The sequence below is a fragment of the Lutra lutra genome, chromosome 3 (assembly GCF_902655055.1).
Source record: "Lutra lutra chromosome 3, mLutLut1.2, whole genome shotgun sequence".
Classification (NCBI taxonomy): domain Eukaryota; kingdom Metazoa; phylum Chordata; class Mammalia; order Carnivora; family Mustelidae; genus Lutra; species Lutra lutra.
In genome coordinates, this window is record NC_062280.1 from 118005842 (window position 1) to 118026885 (window position 21044).

Genomic DNA, 21044 nt, shown 5'->3' on the forward strand with positions numbered 1-21044 from the left:
GTCCCCAATACATATTTCTATTCAGATAAACTGAATTTCAAATAAAGTGGGTAATCTACTTCTTAGACATTAATACACTCATAAATTTTATGGTTAAGAAAATATTTTCATATTCACACAGCTGAAAACATATATAGGTAGAGGTAAAAAAAATCCTCCATCCAAAAACTCCACTACTACGTATGTTTTGAAACTGATTTTTCCTGATTTCAAAAAGGGTCCATATACAATTATTATATTATTAACAGTATCTGGGACAGCACCCAGCAATCAAACACACTGGTATTTCTGCAGTAAGATGAACATTTACTTTTCTGAAAATAATAAAGGTCTGACAAGACCCCAACATAAACGCAGGTCAGGTTTATCATCAAATAGGCTCCTGTCAGATCCTGCCACTAAATGATACGTGAAAAAGCTTTTGGTTTTCAAAGTTTTTTTAGTTTCAGAATTACAACAACAAACTTATTCAGGGATAACTTAAGACATGTATTAGAATTTTAAATGGGCAAGTCCATTTCCAATAAACTAAAAAGAAATATCTACATAAACATGCAAGAATATATGTATACATAGATATACACTGTGGCATTAAAGATAAGAAATTGAAGACATGATCAATTATAAATGGGAAACAAGTATGGCTCATTGATGCCAAGGAACACAAAACAACTGTTACAAAGGCACATTTGCATTTACTAAAACAAAATAGTATCTAAAATATAGCTGTCACAGAAAAAAGCAAAAAAGTAAAAAAAGTAAAAAACCAGCATTCCTATTACTGATTTTAAAAATCACCTGTATGAGCACAGAGGGGGATAGAAAAAGTTTACATCATACTGGGAATAATCTGAGAAACAGGACCATTTACTTTACATATATTATCATTGAGTTTTGTTTTATATTTGTATTGCCATGAAATTAAAAAAAAAAACGAAGTATTTTAAACGAAATTTGTAATGTACTTCTCCCATTGTTAAAGCAACTTTTTTTTTAATAAAACGTGAGAACAGATTTACAATTCAGGAGTAAAAAGGTAAAATCATTTAAAAGTTATTTTTTTACTTCCAGTCCTCTGTCCATAAATTCAAGAATTTCTATTTTGTTTTTAAATAAGTTGATGCCACACTAACAATTCTATAATCAGAACTTACAGATAATATTCACATATTCCCTATCTTATGTATATATATACACACACATACCCACTTTTAATTTTTTCTATTTCACAAGATGCTTTAATGAATATTTTTATATGTATATTTAATGTCTCTTCAGGTGAAGGATAATTTCCTAGATAAAATTTACAAATGGAACTAAAAAAGTATGACAAATTTTTATCGCTTCTCGGCCTTTTGGCTAAGATCAAGTGTAAAAGTATGACAAATTTTAACATCCTTTATGTTATAACTAATTGGAAATAGATAAAACCTCAATTTTACAATTTAATTTGAACCCACTAATTATTTTCAGGTCTCGTATATTTTTCTAGGATTTTGATTTAGAAAGTAAGCTATGATATAACTAATGGATAACAACGTCCTGCTACTCTTTGTTTTAGCACTATGCTCTCCACACCTATTCAAGGACTCAGTACAGAGATATTTATAACAAATGGCATAAAATGAGAAGGGTGGTAAGAGAATGAAGAAATAAATGAACTATTAAGTGGTCAAGTCACAGCTTGAACTAGCTCACCATCCCTTGTCCTAGTATTCCTTCACTGCCACAGCCTCTGAAAAATTAAGTGACCTAACAAGAAACCTATTAATTTATTTGTAGCACTGAAAGGAAAACTGGAAACCTATTAATTTATTTGTAGCACTGAAAGGAAAACTGGAAACCTGTACTCCAAATAAATTATTTCTCTCAAAATATACTTTCTTAAGCCAGTTTTGTCGATGTTCTAAGGTCAAACAAAAAAGCAGAGTCCACACTCCTGGCTTATTAACAATTAAAGCAGTCCTGTGTATACAGCAGTAGCCTCAGTCAGCTATATTTCTTCAGTTTAACTGCTATAATTTTATTTGCTTTGTCTTGCAAGTACAGGATATATTTGACAATTATTAGTGTAAGTTCCTAGACACATTTGGTCTTTCTTGGTCTTTCATGAACTTGACTTTCTTTTTTTTCCTAGTGGCAGATAGGTTTCATTGAGCTGGGCTGAGGCAGAACAGAATCCTCACCCACAGCAGATGGTAGAGGTGAGGTTGAAAATAAAGTGTGATTTGTGCTAGAATCACACGTTTTGGCTATGCTGAGAGCCAAGGGCCTGGTTAGCTGGGAGGTGCAAAGTCTGACTTTTCCGTTGATTGTATCTGCAGGAGCAGCGGGAAAGGCAAAAAGCCTGACTTTCCTGCTGGTTGCATCTGCAGGAGGAAGCCGAGGGGAGGCAAGGAGTCCAGAAACTAAATTCGTGGAGCATAGGGAGGAAATCCAGTCTGCTGGTTACCATGTTCAATCTGCTTTTTTAAGTACAAGGCACCACAAGGCTGAAGAACCTCTGTCTGGGTGGGCTAAAAGTGGCCGGGCACAGCCTCATGTAAAACTTTTCTTGAGCTGCAAGAAAAGCTCGTGGCTTCTCTTCCTGTAGGACCAAAAACTTCTCCTACAACTTCAGGATGTGTTCCTTGTTCTCCTCTAGTGACATTCTCTTTCAACTCCTTTTTCTTCCTTCTCTGCTGCTCTTCCTCAACTTCTGTTCTATCATCTTGGACACCGCTCCTTCCTCCAGCAGACCACATTCCTAGCTCCATCATGTGCCATTGCAAAACCCAGGCGATGGCACTGAAAAGCTTGGGGGCATTCCAGGAATGCATGCATGGCGCTGTTGGGATACTTGGGCTATGGGAGCCCTGCTCTGTCACTGACTGCTAGAACTTGTACTAGACCTGTGGGGCAGCAGTTTCTCAGGGTGTACCATGCCCAGCTGAGGCAGAAGCCCACCCAGGTGGTGCCATGGTCAGGTGTCTAGCACTTGCCACCCTGACTCCCTAGCCTTGCAGGAGAGGTCTACCATGTACACAGAGCCAGGCCACGGTCTCCAGCCTGGGTGCGCAAAACATCTTCCTCCCCACTCCCCTCAGAGTGAACTTGACACTTTTTTAAAGAGAACTGATAATTTTGTACAATGTCATTAATCAGGATTCATGTTATATTTCCTCATGGACTAGCCTGAGGTTATAAATTTTTTGCCAAAAACTCCCACAGAAATGACAACGTATCTCTCTGACTGAATCGTATCAAGCAGTTCCTGGTACCGATGTCTTACTACAGGTAATATGAACCTTAATATATGGTAATGGTGCTATCGCTTCTCCACTTTACATTTACTGTTTTTTCCATTTGTAACTAATACAAATGAGTATTCAAGTTGTGTTTCTCAAGTTTCAGGAGAAACTTGAACATTGGTCAGTAAATCTTGTCTGTAACTTTTTATTATTTATGTCTGTAACTATTACTATAGTGTTTGTCCCACTGGTGATTTTTCTCTCATTCCTTCCATACTGATTAACTGGAATTCTACTATAAAAAGAGTTGTTCATTCTCTTCCATTTATTTATTCATTGAATTATTTACTTCTATCAGTATGGATTCATGGTTATATGCTTTATTCTACAGTTTAAAATCTAATACTATAATTTTTTATTTTGTTGCTAAAACTGTTCCAACTTTGGCCATTTAGGAGCACCTTCAGTTTGCCTCCTGTGTAGTTTCAGTATGCCCCATGTTTTATGAGTACAGGCCTACTTTGTTTTATTCGGTTTTGCTTTACTGTGCACTACAGATACAGTGAGGGGTTTTTTTTGTTGGTTTTTTTTTTTTTTTTTTTTTACAAATTGAGGGTTTGGGGGCAACTCTTCATCAAGCAAGTCTATTGGCCCCATTTTTTCCAAAAGCATTTGTTCACTTTGTGAGTCTCTGTATCACCTTTTGGTAGATAATTATCACAATATTTCATTATTATTATTATATTCGTAATGGTGATGTGTGATCTTTGATGTTGCTTACTACTGTCATTGTTTTGAGACACCACAAACCATACCCATATTAAGACCAAACATTATCAATAAATACTATATGTGTTCTAACTGCTCCATTAACAAGCTGTTCCCCCATCTCTCTCCCTCTCATCTGTCTCCTTCTCTGTAGGCCTCCCTACTCCCCGGGACACAACAATATGGAAATTAGGCTGATGCCTACACCTAGAATGGTCTGAGTGTTCAAGGGAAGAGCTACAGGTCTCTCACTTTAAATCAAAAGCCAGAAACGGTTAAGCTTAGGGAGGAAGTCTTTCCCAAAGCCAAAAAAGGCCAAAAGTTGGGGCCTCCTACAGCAAACAGCTAAGCTATGAATGCAAATGAAAAGTTCTTCAGGGAAACTGAAAGTGCCACTCCAGTGAACATACAAATGATAAGAAAACAAAACAGCCTTTTTGTTGAAATGGAGGACTTTTAAGTAGTTGCATAGAAGATCAAACCAGCCACAATACTTCCTTAAGCCAAGACCTAATCCAAACCAAGGCCCTAATGCTATTCAATTGTAAAAAGATGAAAAAAGTGAGGAAGCTGCAGGAAAAGGTCTGAAGCTAGCAGAGATCCAGAAGCTGCCATCAAGTTATCCAGAAGATCTAGCTTAGATAATTAATGAAAGTGGGTATACTAAACAACAAATTTTCAGTGTATATTAAATAACCTTATACTAGAAGAAGATGCCATCTAGGACATTCATAGCCATAGAGGAGAGGTCAATGTCTGGATTCAAAAGATAGGCTGATTGTCTTAATGCTGCTTGGTGACCTGAAGATGAAGCCAATGCTCACCGACCATTCTAAAAATCCTAGGGCCCTTAAGAATTATGCTCAATCCACTCTGCCTGTGCTCTATACATAGAACAAAACCTGGATAACAGCACATCTACTTACAGTGTGGTTTACTGAGTATTTTAAGCCCACCGCTGACATCTACTGATCAGGAAAAAAGATCCCTTTCAAAATATTGCTGCTCACTGACAATGCGCCTGGTCACCCAAGAGGTCTGATGGTAACAGACAACAAGATTAATGCTGGTTTCATGCCTGCTGACACAACATCCATCCTGCAGCCCACAGATCAAGGAGCAAATGCAACTTTCAAGTCTTATTATTTAATAAATACATATTATAAATGTATAAATACATTTCATAAGGCTATAGCTGCTGTGGACAATGATTCCTCTGATGGACCTGGGCAAAGTAAAATGAAAAACTTCTAGAAAGGATTCACCATTCTAGATGCCATTAAGAACATCTGTGTTTCACAGGAAGAGGTCTATCAACATTAACAGGAGTTTGGAAGAAACTCATTCCAACCTAACCCTCTGGATGCCTTTCAGGCTGAGGGGTTCAAGACATCAGTGAGGGAAGTAACTGCAGATGTGGTGGAAATAGCAAGCAAACTAGAATTGGAGCCTGATGATGGGAGCATATTGCTGCAATCCCATGATAAAACTTTAAACGAATGAGGAGCTGCTTCTATGGATGTGCAAAGAAAGTGGTTTCTTGAGATGGAATCTACTCCTAATGAAGATGCTGTGAAGACTGTTGAAATGACAACAAAGAACTTAAGCATACTACATAAATGTAGTTGATAACCCATCAACAGGGTTTGAGAGGACAGACTCATGATTTTGAAAGAAGTTCTACTATGGATAAAATGGTACTAAACAGCACCACATGCTACAGAAAAAATCCTTTCTGAAAGGAAGACTATTCATGAAGCAAATTTCAATATCATCTTATTTTTAAAAATTAGCACAACCACCCAACCTTCACCAACCACCAACCTGATTAATATTTTTTTAATTAAGGCATGCACTTTTTTAAAACATAATGCTATTTCACACTTCATAAACTACAGTTTATAGGTGTACATATTAACGTGCTGGGAAACCAAAGAATTAATGTGACACACTTCATTGTGATATTCACTCTACAGCACTGGTCTAGATCTGATTCTGCAGTTATCTCCAAGGTATGTCTGTAAGAGAGGTTTAAGAGGATTCCTATTCTGAAAGAAGTTCTACTGTGGGTAAAATGCTATGAAACAGTATCACAACTAGAGAAATCGTTTGGGGAATAAAGTCAAAAACCGCCACAGCCTTCCCAACCTTCAGCAAACACCACCCTGACCAATCAGCTGAAAGAGAGTCCAAAATTGCCACAGGCTTCCCAACCTTTAGCAACCACCACCCTGATCAGGCAGAAGCCCATCAACATCAAGGAAAGACCTTCCACCAACAAAAAGATTACAATTCACTGAAAGCTTAGATGACAGCACTTTTTATCAATTAAAGTGTTTTTTCATTAAGTTGTGTATATTTTTTTAGACCTAATGCTTTTACACACTTGTTACACTACAGTATAGGGTAAACATAACTTTTACATGCACTGGGAAGGCAAAAAATGCATTTGATATACCTTACTGCAATATTTGCTTTACTCCAGTGGTCTGGTACTGAACCTGCAGTGTATGAGAGGTACACCTGTACTCTCTTATTCCCTGATACAACATTCCAGGCTCAGGCTGGACTTTTTAGTCCAGGAGTCAACTACTTCTCCACAAAACCCTAGCTCCTTTTATTAGAGAATGGTGTTTGGAACAAGAATCTAGGCCCTTTATGTGTGCTGTTACTGAGGCATCCCATCATTGCTTCTAGGTAGACAGGAGTTATGGAATGTATGTATGTATGTATGTGAATCTACATATATACACACATCTGTACTTCTCTAAGTTAAATACCACTGAGTTCTACTGATAACCTTGATCCCAATTCATCATCACAGGATTCATTTTAGTTTTAGCCTTTTTCTCTTTTTTCTTTCTCCAACAATGAGAAACCCATGTTTCCTTATCTATATTTACTGATCTGTTCGCTCAAAAAAGTATATACATTCTTTTTATTTTTTTTAAAGATTTTATTTATTTGACAGACAGAGATCACAAGTAGGCAGGGAGGAAGGCAGAGAGAGGAGGAAGCAGGCTCCCTGCTGAGCAGAGAACCCGATGCGGGACTCGATCCCAGGACCCTGGGATCATGACCCGAGCTGAAGGCAGTGAGCCACCCAGGCACCCCAAGTATATACATTCTTTTCACTAAAGACCTAATGAAAGTGGGAAAAAGGTACATACAAAAAATAGTTTCAGAACTACTAACCCATATTCCTGTGAGAAACACATTAACCAGATTACCAAATATACTGCTTTTCTTCTAATTGGCCTATAGGGTCAAGACAGTGTTTTCAAAAGTTATGGAGGTTTCTTATTTTCTTCCCCATCCCTTTTCAGAGTGTTAATGTTATTTACTTGAAATGCAATGTTATTTACTTGCAATTCCAATTATTCATTTGTTTGTTTTTTAAAGACTTTATTTTTAAGTAATCTCTACACCCAATGTGGGGCTCAAACTGACAATCCCAAGACTGAGTTGCATGCCCTATGACTGAGCTAACCAGGTACCCCCATTTGTGTGGATTTTTTTAATGCCTTCTTATGATTCTCCCTCATTGTCTGGTTAAATTATTTTATTTTTTGGCAAGTGAAGGGTAAGATTATTAATTCTAAAAGCCTAATTGGCAAATATAAATACAAGGGAAACATGGAGTCAGAGTTTTATATTTGGGAGGGAAGGCTTCTTTTTCTTTGCACAAGTAGAACACACTTTAAAATACTTACAACTTCTAACATAAAAAGGAAAAAAAACAAAGATGAAGAAATTGGAAAAAGGTCCCTTGTGTAAGGAGATTATATGGGGAATTTCATATAATAGTGATTCTCAAACTTTATGATGCACACCAATCATCTGGAATACTAAGCACAGGTGGTGGGGCTCTACCCTTATAATTTCTGATTCATAAGCTGGGGCATGTGGAGGCTTATAATCAGAATGCTGACATTGTCTGCCCAAATATCATAATTTGAGGATAAGTAATTTAGAGTAAAGAGCAGAGTAACTAAAAAACAAAAAAAATTAAAAAAAAAAAGAGCAGAGTACCTGCAAGACAGAAACATATACACATTGATAAAAGCAGGTACAAAATTAGAAAAAATACATTAAAATATACTGAATATACCTATCTCCAGACCATAAAGACACTTGACATCTATTCAAGGCTCTTTGTATTCTTTATTTATTTGCCATAAGCACCTTACTTTCTACCACAAGCACTTACTACTTTTATAACACTTTAAAAAACAAAACTTTGAAGGGTGCCTGGGCAGCCCAGTTGGTTAAACCAGGCTCCCAGCTCAAAGGGGGTCTGCTTTTTCCTCTTCCTCTGCCTCTCTCCCTGTTCATGCTCTCTCTCTCTCTGCCTCAAATGAATAAATAAAATCTTTAAAAAATAAAACAAGGGTGCCTGAATGGCTCAGATGGTTAAGCGACTGCCTTCGGCTCAGGTCATGTTCCCACCAGGGTCCTGGGATGGAGGCCCACATCTGGCTCTCTGCTCAGCGGGGAGTCTGCTTCTCCCACCCTCTCCCTCTGCCTGCTACTCCTCCTGCTTGTGTTTTCTATCAAATAAATAAAAATTATAAAAATAAATAAATAAAATAAAGCACAGAAAACTTTGGGGCATCCAGGTGGAACAGTTAGTTGAACATCCAACTGTTGGTTTCAGCCAGGTCATGACCTCAGGGTCCTGAGATTCGGCCCCCTGGCAGGCTCCATGCTCAGAGGGAAGACTGCTTGACATTCCTTCTCTCCCTCTGACCCTCCACCCCACACCTGCTCTTTCTCTCTCTCTAAAATTATTTTTTAAAAAGTTTTATGGGTGCCTGGGTGGCTCAGTCAGTTAAGCATCTGCCTTCAACTCAGGTCATGATTCCAGGAATCGGGGATTGAGCCCCGTATCACGCTCCCTGTTCAAAAGGAAGCCTGCTCCTCCCTCTCCAACTACCCCTGCTTGTGTTCCCTCTCTCTCTGTCAAATAAATATTTTTAAAAAGTTTTTTTAAGGGGCACCTGAGTGGCTCAGTGGGTTAAGCCTCTGCCTTCGGCTCAGGTCATGATCTCAGGGTCCTGGGATCAGACCCCACATTAGGCTCTCTGCTCAGCGGAGAGCCTGTTTCCCTCTCTATCTCTGCCTGCCTCTCTGCCTACTTGTGATCTCTCTCTCTCTCTGTCAAATAATAAAATCTTTAGAAATAAAAAAAAAAGTTCTTTTAAACAAAAAAACAAAACATTAAGTTTTCTTTATCATAGCTCTGTTCATAACATTTCCTATTTTGATTTTTAACAACTTTTAAGAGTAACATTTATCTCATATTTCACAATTAAATACTGCTAGTACAAGAAAAGCTGTTAATTTTTATTTATTATTTTTTTTTAAAGATTTTTATTTATTTGACAGAGAGAGATCACAAGTAGGCAGAGAGGTAAGCAGAGAGAGAGAGAGAAGCGGGCTCCCCGCTGAGCAGAGAGCCTGATGCGGGACTCGATCCCAGGACCCTGAGATCATGACCTGAGCCGAAGGCAGCAGCTTAACCCACTGAGCCACCGAGGCGCCCTGTTAATTTTTTTTTAATACATCTTGGATCAACCACTCCTCAAAGTCCTTATTTAACCTAGAAGACTTTAAGTTGACCATTACAGTTGCCCATTTTACACTGAGACTTTAAATACCCATATCCCTTATCATGTATTCCACTCCCACAAATCTTTTTTTAAGCAAATTATCAGAAGCACAAAGATATATAAAAGCATTCACAATAGTATTATACACATGGAAAAACTAAAAACTAAAACTAAAAACTAAAATATCCATCTCTAGAAAAATGATCCAGTAAACCACAGTACATTCTTACAACAAATTATATGCAATACCTAAGCCCCTTATGTAAGTTCACAGTGAATGCAATCAAATGTCCATAACCAGCTTAAAAAAATCATAGTTCCGGGGCGCCTGGGTGGCTCAGTGGGTTAAAGCCTCTGCCTTCGCTCAGGTCATGGTCCCAGGGTCCTGGGATCAAGCCCCACATCTGGCTGTCTGCTCAGCAGGGAGCCTGCTTCCTCCTCTCTCTCTCCCTGCTTCTCTGCCTACTTGTGATCTCTGTCAAATAAATAAATAAAATCTTTAAAAAAAAAAATAGTTCCAAAAAATTATGCTAATTTATAGAATGATTCCCAGAGTACAGTCAAAATATAGACACATTTTATTATTTTTTTCTGTATTTTCCAACTTGTACAACTTGTTTATAGTAGGCAGTAGGGAATTTTATTAAAAACACAATGAAAACTACATATATTCACATATATATTACAATGATGTTCTTTTACCTCAGTTGTATTTGCTTCCGTTTTTGTAACTCTTGGTTTCTGAGTTCCTCCAAGCGTCTGAGTTCTTCTTGACGCCTCATGAGATCTATAAAATATTGATTACACATTAATATTTTTACCTTCCCTTTCTGTATTTTTTAAATCCGTAATCACACAGTTCTCTATTGCTGGCAATACATTTAGTAACTTATTCATACTCATACACCTAGCTCTTTTTGTATATTATTTTATAATGGAAGATTATAAGCTATGTAATGAGTCAAATTAGCATCTTTTCTGGACCTGTTTCTTCATATGTATTTAAACAATAAAATTTATCCTTATGTTAAGAAATTAAAATAGGTAGTAACTGTTTTAATGTAAAGCCTGGAACATACTAAAAACAGAATAAATGGTAGCTATATTTTCATATATTCAGCTGGGAATATAAAGCCCAGAAAGATGCCTTGGGAGACATGAGCAGAGGGCACATAAGAACAAACAGTAAGAATAATGGGATACCGTTTAACTTCCAAAAAGAGTATCTCTGCCAGTAAAATTAGCTTAAGATTCCTCCCACACAAAGTCAATTTCTTATGAAAAAAGGCAATGAGAGAATTTTTATAAGTGGGGAAGGGCTGAATTCTGATACTAACAAGATTACTTTAAGCAAGATGAACAGGGACACCTGGGTGGCTCAGTGGGTTAAAGCCTCTGCCTTGGCTCAGGTCATGATCCCTGGGATCAAGCCCCGCATCAAGCTGTCTGCTCAGCAGGGAGCCTGATTCTCCCTCCCTCTCTCTGCCTGCCTCTCTGCCTACCTGTGATCTGTCAAATAAATAAATAAAATCTTTCAAAAAAAATTTTTAAAAATAAACAAGATGAACATTCCCACAGTCACCAAACCCTGCCATATCATCAAGAACAGGGGTTCCAGAGTAGTATAAGATTAGAAAAAGTACATCTTTGCCCATGTGCTATGAAAATCTTTGAAGTATCTTACCAAACTATGTGTGCATACACATATGGATTAAAAAATATTGAAATACTCTGGGTGGCACAATTATTGGTTGCTTTTATTTCCCTTTCCTCTTATCATATTATCTGAAATTTCTAATGTAAACATAAATTAATCAATTAAGCATTTCTTAATAAATCACTATATCAAAAACTTAAAAAACAAAATACTAACAGTTATAGTTATTCTACATGCCAAGACCCCTAATAATATAATCATAACAAAGTAGGCATCATAACCCTAACAAGGTAAACATTATCTTCCCCATTTTAATGACTGAAAACAGACTGAATTATGTATTCCTTATGTCAAAGAAAAAAGATTCAGATTTATCAATGTATTATAACCATCCAGCTAGGGTAAGGTAGTGACCAGGGGATTCCAACAAGATGCCTCAAAACACTTAGCTACCTTAAAAACCATCAAAACCTACTACAATAATTTCAAACATTGAGACAATTAGTTGTCAACCTTAATTGCTTTTTAGAACTATCTAAGTACCTTTTAACCAGACCAATTAAATCAAAATCTCTTGTGATGGAGACATCAATGTTTTTTTGAAGCACCAGAGCTGACTCCACTGTATAAACATTGAGAACCATAAACTATTAGATAATTGCTTTAGCTGGAGAAACCTAGTAGACACCAAAAATATATAATCTGCTTATATTCCTAAGGGGAAATGCTCCAATAAGCCAAAATGTACAAAGTGTTCTATGATCATTAATTATCGAAGAAAAGCCTATCCAGTATATCCTGTAACAATTTTGTCATGGTTTTGCAGGTTAGCCGCTCTTAAATCAGGGACAAATTACCATATATAATAATGTAAAAATATGCATTACAGTTTCTTCCAGGAGTAAGAAAAAAACATAAACATTTGTTTTCTGACAAATGGACTTTCTCCTTCTAAGCTGTGCCGGTTGAGAAAACTGCTTTAACCTCTCCGGTAGTATTTCCTCATCCATTAACGCTGATATAGTTCAAAGAATCCAAAAATAAAGTTTTCATAAAAGCACATTATCCAATTTAAGAGCACTATCAACTTAAAGTAAAACTACCATTTACATTTAGTAAATTATTTCTTTTAAGTTGCTAATATCTGAAGTTCCTGAAATTTCAATAAAGCTTACATATTTGTACAGTGCCAAAGTAATATCCTTATGGGGGAATAAGTTACCAAAAAAAAAAAGAAAGAAAAAACATATATATATATATATATATATATATATATATATCTGGGATGTTTCCAATCTTTGATGCAGTAAATCACAGTCACAAGGATTTTTCTTAAAAAAAAAAAAAAAAAAAAAAAAAAAAAAAAAAAAAATCCAAAGGCATCCATCCATACACACAAAGACATCAGCTGCAGCACTACTTATTACTAGGCCAAAAAATATGTGAAAGTGCTTTCCTAATTTAATGACAAAGAACATAAAATTACATCTATAATTTCAATATAATATAAATATATGGAAATATCTGGGAATAAAGACAAATTTAAAGTTTGATCTGGACTGTGTTTTCTCAACCCATATATACTCTCTGATCTAAGAGTCTATTTTCCAGAAATATAGGCACTGAATCTCTAGATTTTAAGGGCATATTCAGTCCCAAAGAAAAGCTGAAACACTATGCTATTAAAACAAGATGTATCTAGGGGCGCCTGGGTGGCTCAGTGGGTTAAGCTGCTGCCTTTGGCTAGGGTCACGATCTCGGGGTCCTGGGATCAAGCCCCACATCGGGCTCCTTGCTCAGTGGGGAGCCTGCTTCTCTCTCTGACTGCTTGTGCTCTCTCTCTATCAAATAAATAAATTAAAAAAAAAAAAAAACAAGATATATCAATCACTAGAACAAAAAGACGGAAAAATATAATAAAGTACAATAAAATGTTAGTAACAGAATCTAAGTAGTAAACACCTTAAAATCCCTTCAGCATTATGTTTAAAATTTCTCTTAACAAGGGATGCCTGGGTGGCTCAGTTAAGCATTTGACTCCTGATCTTGGGGTTTTGAGTTCAGGCCCTGTGATGGGCTCCATCCATTCTGGATATGGAGCTTACTTAAAAAGAAAAAAAGAAAAGGAAAAAAAAAATTAACAAAATGTCTGGGGCGGGGTCGGGGGCAGGGAACATATCCTGGGTTAAATTACTGGACTTGACTTGAGAAGAAAGAATCCACACATACACCCCAATGTTTATAGCAGCAATGTCCACAATAGCCAAACTATGGAAAGAGCCTAGATGTCCATCAACACTTGAATGGATAAAGAAGATGGGGAGATATATATATACACGATGGAATATTATCAAGCCATCAAAAAAAAAGAAATCTTGCCATTTGCAATGACATGGAACTAGAGGGTATTAGGCTAAGTGAAATAAATCAGAGAAAGACAATTATCACATGCTCTCACTGATATGAGGAATTTGAGAAACAAGACAGAGGATCATAGAAGAAGGGAGGGAAAAATGAAACAAGACAAAACCAGAAAGGGAGCCAAACCGTAAGAGACTCTTAATCTTAGGAAACAAACTGAGGGTTGCTGGAGTGAAGGAGGGTGGGAGAGATGCGGGTGCTGGGTGATGGACACTGGGGAGGGTCTGTGCTATGGTGAGCGCTGTGAATTGTGTAATACTATGAATCACAGACGTGTACCCCTGAAACAAATAATGTATTATATGTTAATAAAAAAACAAAATAAATAATAAGAAATAAAAAATAAAATAAAAAAAGAAGAAGCCAGATCAAGTCACTTACAAGACAGAAAAAATTTCAGGCTTACTTCAGAGAAACATCCCCACGGAAACATCCAATGTTAGAAGACAATGAAACATGCTATCAAGTACTTAAGAAAGGAAGAGAGAAAAAGATCCATGAGTTTCAAACACCAGTTTAAAATATAAGGATCAGAGATAATATTTTAGAAGACACAGACTGCAAGGAATGTTGTTTTTATGAACCCTTCCTTAAATCATGAGGATAAACATCAATCAAATGAACAGAAAAGTCATGGCTCATCTATTTAAAGTAGGGTTAAGATTTCAACATGTGAGGATTATCATGAAAGAACATTAAGCTGAAATGAAAACATGATATTGAAAAGTTATGTGCACTTCCCTGTTCCCGCCAGCATTATCCACAGCAGTGAACATATGGAAACAACCTAAACATCCATCAACGAGTTAATGGATAAAGATATGGTGTGTATACGTACATACATATGTACATACACACAATAGAATATTATTCAGCCACAAGAAAATGAAACCCTATGTTTCCAAAAACATGGATAAACCCTGAGGGCATTACAGCTCAGTAAAGGATGCCAAAAAAAAAAAAAAAAAAAAAACCACGAAACAAACAAACAAACAAAAAACAAATATTGCCTAGAACTTACACGTGGAATCCAAAAAACTCATAGAAACAAATTAGTAAAAAAGTGGCTGTCAGAGGCTGGGAACTGGGGTAAATAGGGAAAGCTTGATATAAAGGTAAAAACTTTCACCTGTAATAATAAGGCCTGAGAATTCAACATACAATGTAGCAACTATAGTTGATAATACTGTATTGTGTAATTGAAAACTACTAAGTAAAAACTGAATGTTCTGCAACACCAGAAAAATAAACAAAATCAGTTTTACACTAAAAAGAAAAAACTTGGGGTGCCTGGGTGGCTCAGTGGGTTTAAGCCTCTGCTTTCGGCTCAAGTCACGATCCCAGGGTCCTGGGAATGAGCCCCACATGGGGCTCTCTGCTCAGCGGGGAGCCTACTTCCCTCTCACTTTCTGCCTGCCTCTCTGCCTACTTGTGATCTCTGTCAAATAAATAAATAAAATCTTTAAAAATTAAAAAAATAAAAAATAAAATAAAAAGAAAAAACTTAATGTCATAAATCAGAAGCAAAAATAAATTTTGAGAGGAAAAGAGAATGGAGGAATAAATTATGCCTATTTCCTTGTTTTTTTTTTCCCCTTCAGTAATTAGGATCAAAAGACACTTAAAGGCAATTTACTTCCTCTACTTGATTTATCAGTACGAGGGCATACATAAACAGCGATAATATAATCCTAAAATTCCAGTGGTGGAAGAGGAGAGAGTAATAACAAATGTATGGCAGTTAATCTCATCTACTCAAAGTTTATAAACTATAGGAACAAAGATAATACAAAAATAACCATGAAGAAAACTCGAACTGCTTCTTATGCTGATGATCAAAAACAGGGAGAAGGAAAAAAATAACCTATAATAGTATAATGGAATTCAGATCTAGAAAGGATTAAATAAACATCAGCAAGGTACAAAAGTACAATTATTAAAACATATCTATTTTTTAGTGTATCTATTAAGAATTAAGATTTACAAAATTTAAAAAAAAATTTACAAAATTTTGCTACGATCCATACATATGAAGCACTGCTTTTACTAACTGCAAAAAGAACCAGATATTAATCAACAGAGGATGAGTTAAATTAATTATATCCATTTAATAGTATCATGCACCCATTTAAAAGATGAAGCACATCTTCTGTAGAAAGTAAAATAGCAAGGTACAGAAAAAGATAAATAGGGGATTTTTTGGGTTATAAATACATATACATATCTACTGACATAGTCAAGTTTTCTTTTCATTAAGGGATATACAAAAGAAACTGCAAGGTACAAAAGAAACTATGATTCCTACAAGACAGTAGAGAGTGGAGGAAGGAAGGGGAGGAGAAACTTTTTCTATACTATTTGAGTTTCCTATTTCCATAATAGGTGAACTAAAGAGCTGTTTCTGTTTCTGCACAGCAACAGAACAACAATTACCTAAAGTTCCTCCTCAACCTGAATAAATCCTTAGAAATGCTGTATGAAATATAAAATTGTAGAACCAAAGTATAAATTTAAAAAAAATTTTACACAAACGCTAAAATTTATCACCTGCAGACTTTTGCTAAAATACAAGATGTACTTCAGCAGAAGTAAACCCAGAAGGAGTAGGCTACACTACACAATGTGCTTTTCTAATAATACTGTAAACCAAAATATTGTTAACAGGGGTTATAAAGAAACACACAAAAAGCAATGGAAAAAAAAAGTTTATGGAAAATAACTTTGCAAAATTATTCTGCTTCAAAAGTTAAGCCTTAGGGACGCCTGGGTGGCTCAGTTGGTTAAGCAGCTGCCTTCAGCTCAGGTCATGATCCCAGCGTCCTGGGATCAAGTCCCACATCGGGCTCCTTGCTCATCAGGGAGCCTGCTTCTCCCTCTGCCTCTGCCTGCCATTCTGTCTGCTTGTGCTTGCTCTCTCTCCCTCTCTCTCTCTGACAAATAAATAAATAAAATCTTAAAAAAAAAAAAAAAAAGTTAAGCCTTAGGTATGAGGCAAATCTAAGAGCTCAGAAGAGCTTTATGAGGCCAAAAGAAACGTTCTTTGTCATCACTATATCCTCAAATATCTCAGTGTCTTCTACAGCTGACATTAAAAAATATGTGAAGTAATGACTATTACACAATTGTTTGTCATCATCAGCAACAAATATGTAGTACAAATGCTTCCATATTTAATCAATGTTATGTCCTAACTATAACATGACCTTACACAGTGGCAAAGTGCCCAGCAGGCTATGAGTAGAAAACAATTCATATTGAACAGAAGTACTAGAGTAATCATGGGGCCCAGGAAATTAAATTTTAAAAAATTTCCCAGTTGATTGTGATGTATAACCAAATTTTAAAATCACAAAACCACCAGACTAGATAACCTTGAAGATCTCTCTTCCATCTCTAAGCAATGATTCTATAACCTTATCTTATAAAACAATTTAAAATTTTCTGCTAGATAAGAGACTTATATTATGTAATATAAATGAGTTCAATTTTCTTAGAAGAGTGAACTTACAGAACTGCTAAGTTTAGCAGCCAAGTGAAACTAGAAATGTCTGACTAGTTTCTATAGTTTCAGCAGTTACTTAGTGACTTGATCATATATTCAATAAATATTTACTGATCAGAAAAAAATAAATAAACCCCAGACTTTTAGGAATCAAGAATCTAACAAAAGGACTGAAAGATGAATGATCATATTTTTCACCTTTAAAAGAAATACTGGCTCTAGTATAAAGAATAGTTCAGAGGAGACCAGGATTAAATGACAGTCTAGTAAGAAGTTTACTGAAGAAATCTAGGCATCCTGGTGCCTTTATCTCTAGGGGTATCCAAGAGAAAGTAGGTACACTGAAATGCTAAGTTTAAAAAAAAAAATTAACAACCAAATAGAAAGCAATCAAATGCTTATTTTAAGAAATATAATATCTAGGGGGCGCCTGGGTGGCTCAGTGGGTTAAAGCCTCTGTCTTCGGCTCAGGTCATGATCCCAAAGTCCTGGGATGGAGCCCCGGATAGGGCTCTCTGCTCAGCAGGGAGCCTGCTTCCTCCTCTCTCTCTGCCTGCCTCCCTGCCTACTTGTGGTCTGTCAAATAAATAAATAAAATCTTTTTAAAAAAGAAAAAGAAATATAATACCTATTATGGATAGTTGAAAAATGAGTGACAGGAATAACCAGAAGAAATTATTTGGAGAACTAAAGAACAGAAAAGAGGAGAAGAGATAAACAATAAAGAAAGATAGGCATAAAAGGAAACCACCAAGAAGATAGGGGATAAGTGAGCTTCTAGATATATTTAAGCAGCTTGTCATGTTAGGTATTTGACCAGTGAATATGAGAACAGATGATCACCCATTAAGACTGCTCTTAAAGGTTCAGTGAGCTGTTTCAAATATTCTTGCCAACTACAAAGAATTCAGTCTGCATGAATCCCCATATTTATCAGCACACACGAATCTTTTCACCCCTGCGAAAAAATATCCATCTGTAATCTGTAATCTTCTGACCCACAGTACAATCTTTTTTTTGTTTTGTTTTTTTAAAGATTTTATTTATTTGACAGAGAGAAAGAGAGATCACAAGTAGGCAGAGAGAGAGAAGGGGAAGCAGGCTCCCCACCGAACAGAGAGCCGGACGTGGGGCTCGATCCCAGGACCCCGGGACCATGACCCGAGCCGAAGGCAGAGGCCCTAACCCACTGAGCCACCCAGGTGCCCTCCCCATAGTACAATCTTAAACAGCCAGAGTTTGTCATAATTCTTCTTTCCAATAAACAAAATCTTTTTTAAAACGTTTTAATTCCAGTTGGTCAACATACAGTGTTATATTAGTGTCAGGTGTACACCAAAACAAAATCTTGATATGTGACTTTATGCCAAATCTATACACCCTGAGGTGCCCTTTTTTCCTTTTTAAACATGGGGCTTGAACTCACAACCCTGTGATCAAGACCTGAGTTGAGAACAACAGTAAGACACTGTGGGGCGCCCAGGTGGCTCAGTCATTGGGCATCTCCCTTCAGCTCAGGTCATGATCCTGGGGTCCTGGGATCAAGCCCCACATCAGGCTCCCTGCTCAGTGGGAAGCCTGCTTCTCCCTCTCCCACTCCCCCTGCTTGTGTTCCCTCTCTCACTCTCTCTCTGTCAAATAAATAAATAAAATCTTTTAAAAAGAAAAGAAAACAAAACAAAACAAAAGAATCAGACACTTAACCAACTTAGCTACCCAGGCACCCAAAAATTTATTTTAATAAGATATTTTTGCTTTTCTGTTTTTTTTTTTTTTTTTTAAAGGAAGTTCTCTTGGAAAAGGGAGATTTTTGTTTCTAACACAGTGGAAGTTCCAACTAGCTCAAAACTCCTAACAGGCAACTTAAATAATAGGTATCCCTGGGAAATATAAACAAGACTTAAAAAAAAAAAAAAAAAAAACCATACTGTATCTACATGAAAACCCATTTTTACCTTGCCTCATTAACATTAATTGGTGTTCGTGCCTAGCTGCTTCCATTTCTGCTTCCAGTTTCTCTTTGGCTTCTCTGATGTTTCTATCAACCTGCTCACGCTGCTGCTTTTCCATTTCATCAAGAGCCTTCCATCGAGATGCATACTCAAATTCAAAGGTTCCAGGTTGAGCAAAACGTGGTGGCTGTTCTCTTTCCCTAAGTTTACATTTGAAAACATACAGAAATGTATGTTTAAAAGTCAAAACAAGTATGAATAATAAGGACTACCATTTACTAAGCAGTTATAATGTTCATGGCACTGTATCAGATTTACCTCATGGTCAGTATTATAATACACGTTTTAACAACCATGAGTTTAAGAAACTGCCCAAGAACGCAGCTAGTAAGAAGAGAACCAGGACTCAAACCTAAGCAATCTGATACTACAAGCTGTACTCCCCTAATTATCACCTTTAATAAGGCTTTCTGATTTTCACTCAACAAATAATTTTACATAAGGCAATCTGCAACACATGAAACAAATATGCCCTAAATAGTCTAGATCAATTTTTTTTCTACAAGTATTAGCTTTTAGGAATAGTAATAAAAGCAGATAGTTGAGTGTTACGTGCTAGATTAATAGGCAATGCCAAAAAATAAAGGCTTCACTTGTAAATATGTCTGTTAATTGTTGTACCTCAATTAACCTTAGCACAGTATCTGGCACACTGTATACAATTAACATTTATTTCTTGAACGAATAAAAGATCAGCAAACAAATGACCAAAAATTAAGAAAAAAAGAAAGATTTATGAATGTACCTGAAATTCAAAGAATTTTTAATTATTCTTGCCTATCATAGCTTCTATAAAGAAATATTAATAAAAACAAAATCCCTATCCCACCAGTAAAAGTATAGATGCCTTATAATCTTAAATTTTAACTTTTATTTTGGGGAAAATGGGTAGGCAGACAAATTTGGGAGATAAAAACGGAGGTTGTCACAGAAGAAAAGATATAATAACAAGAAACAGCATTAAAGATTTTCAGAAGCACATACGGAAAATCAAAGTTAACCGTGACCTGGTATTATATACCTAAAAAACCAACTTGGACCTTTTCCTTTGAAAACACTGACTGGAAAAGGCAAAGGAATAGAGGGTGGGGATCAACCACCTACTAATTTTTCTCAAAGAATTATCTGTCAGTAGTTCCTAAATCAGACTTTGACTATAATCACAAATACTAAAAAATCTTCATTTTCTCCAATATGGATTTGAGGATTTAGAATTAAATTTTGAATCATGTTGCTTGGGCTTTGTGAACATTCCCTTCTGAGCATAACTCTTTAGTAGCAAAACTGGAAATATAATGAGATTTTTAAGGTTTGCTGGGTAATTAAATCATTATATAAATAAATATTCCTATATGCATATAAATTCCACTTTTTGTAACGCCCTTATAATTCCAGTTTTCTGATTCTTGAATCCCAAAGTATGCTCTAGTTCAAATTTGTAATGGTAAACTATAACCAGAAAAAGTCAAGTGACTAGGAAATCATAGTAGTCTTTGAAAAATAGCGTTATATGAGATATTAAAATGGTTCTGAATTACTAATGATTATACTACTGATTCTTCTCCCCTAAAATATTTTCTTCCCTTGCTTCCAGGACACACTGCTGGTTGATTCCCTGCTACAGCAATGACTGTTCCCACTCTTTGCTAATTCCTTCAGTGCGTCCCAACTTCTATATACTAGAGTATTCCAGGGCTCAATCCTTTGACATAGTTACATATCACATGCGGTAACTGTACCTCAGAAGGCTCATCTAAATTCCAGATGCAAATCCAACTACTTACTGGACATCTCCATTTGGGTGTTCGAAACCATGTCAAACTTACCATGTCTAAAACAAGG

General features: G+C 36.2%; 1 protein-coding gene, 1 long non-coding RNA gene and 1 pseudogene across 3 annotated transcripts in view; 1 reads left to right on the forward strand and 2 right to left on the reverse strand.

Annotated features, from left to right (window-relative positions):
- Positions 1–21044, reverse strand: part of PSPC1 (paraspeckle component 1) — a 73255-nt gene that overhangs the window by 26754 nt on the left and 25457 nt on the right. For both annotated transcript variants that reach the window (XM_047722838.1, XM_047722837.1), the window contains exons 4-5: positions 19146–19342; positions 10313–10397 (exon numbers count right to left, since the gene is read on the reverse strand). In XM_047722838.1, the coding sequence (XP_047578794.1) occupies positions 10313–10397; positions 19146–19342 (282 nt within the window). The remainder of the gene's footprint in view (positions 1–10312; positions 10398–19145; positions 19343–21044) is intronic.
- Positions 1340–1461, forward strand: LOC125096499 (uncharacterized; annotated as a pseudogene).
- LOC125096146 (uncharacterized) lies at positions 7398–8325 on the reverse strand. Its single transcript, XR_007126084.1, has 2 exons — positions 8031–8325; positions 7398–7989 (listed from the first exon to the last, which is right to left on the reverse strand). It is a non-coding gene; the product is annotated as an uncharacterized LOC125096146 (long non-coding RNA).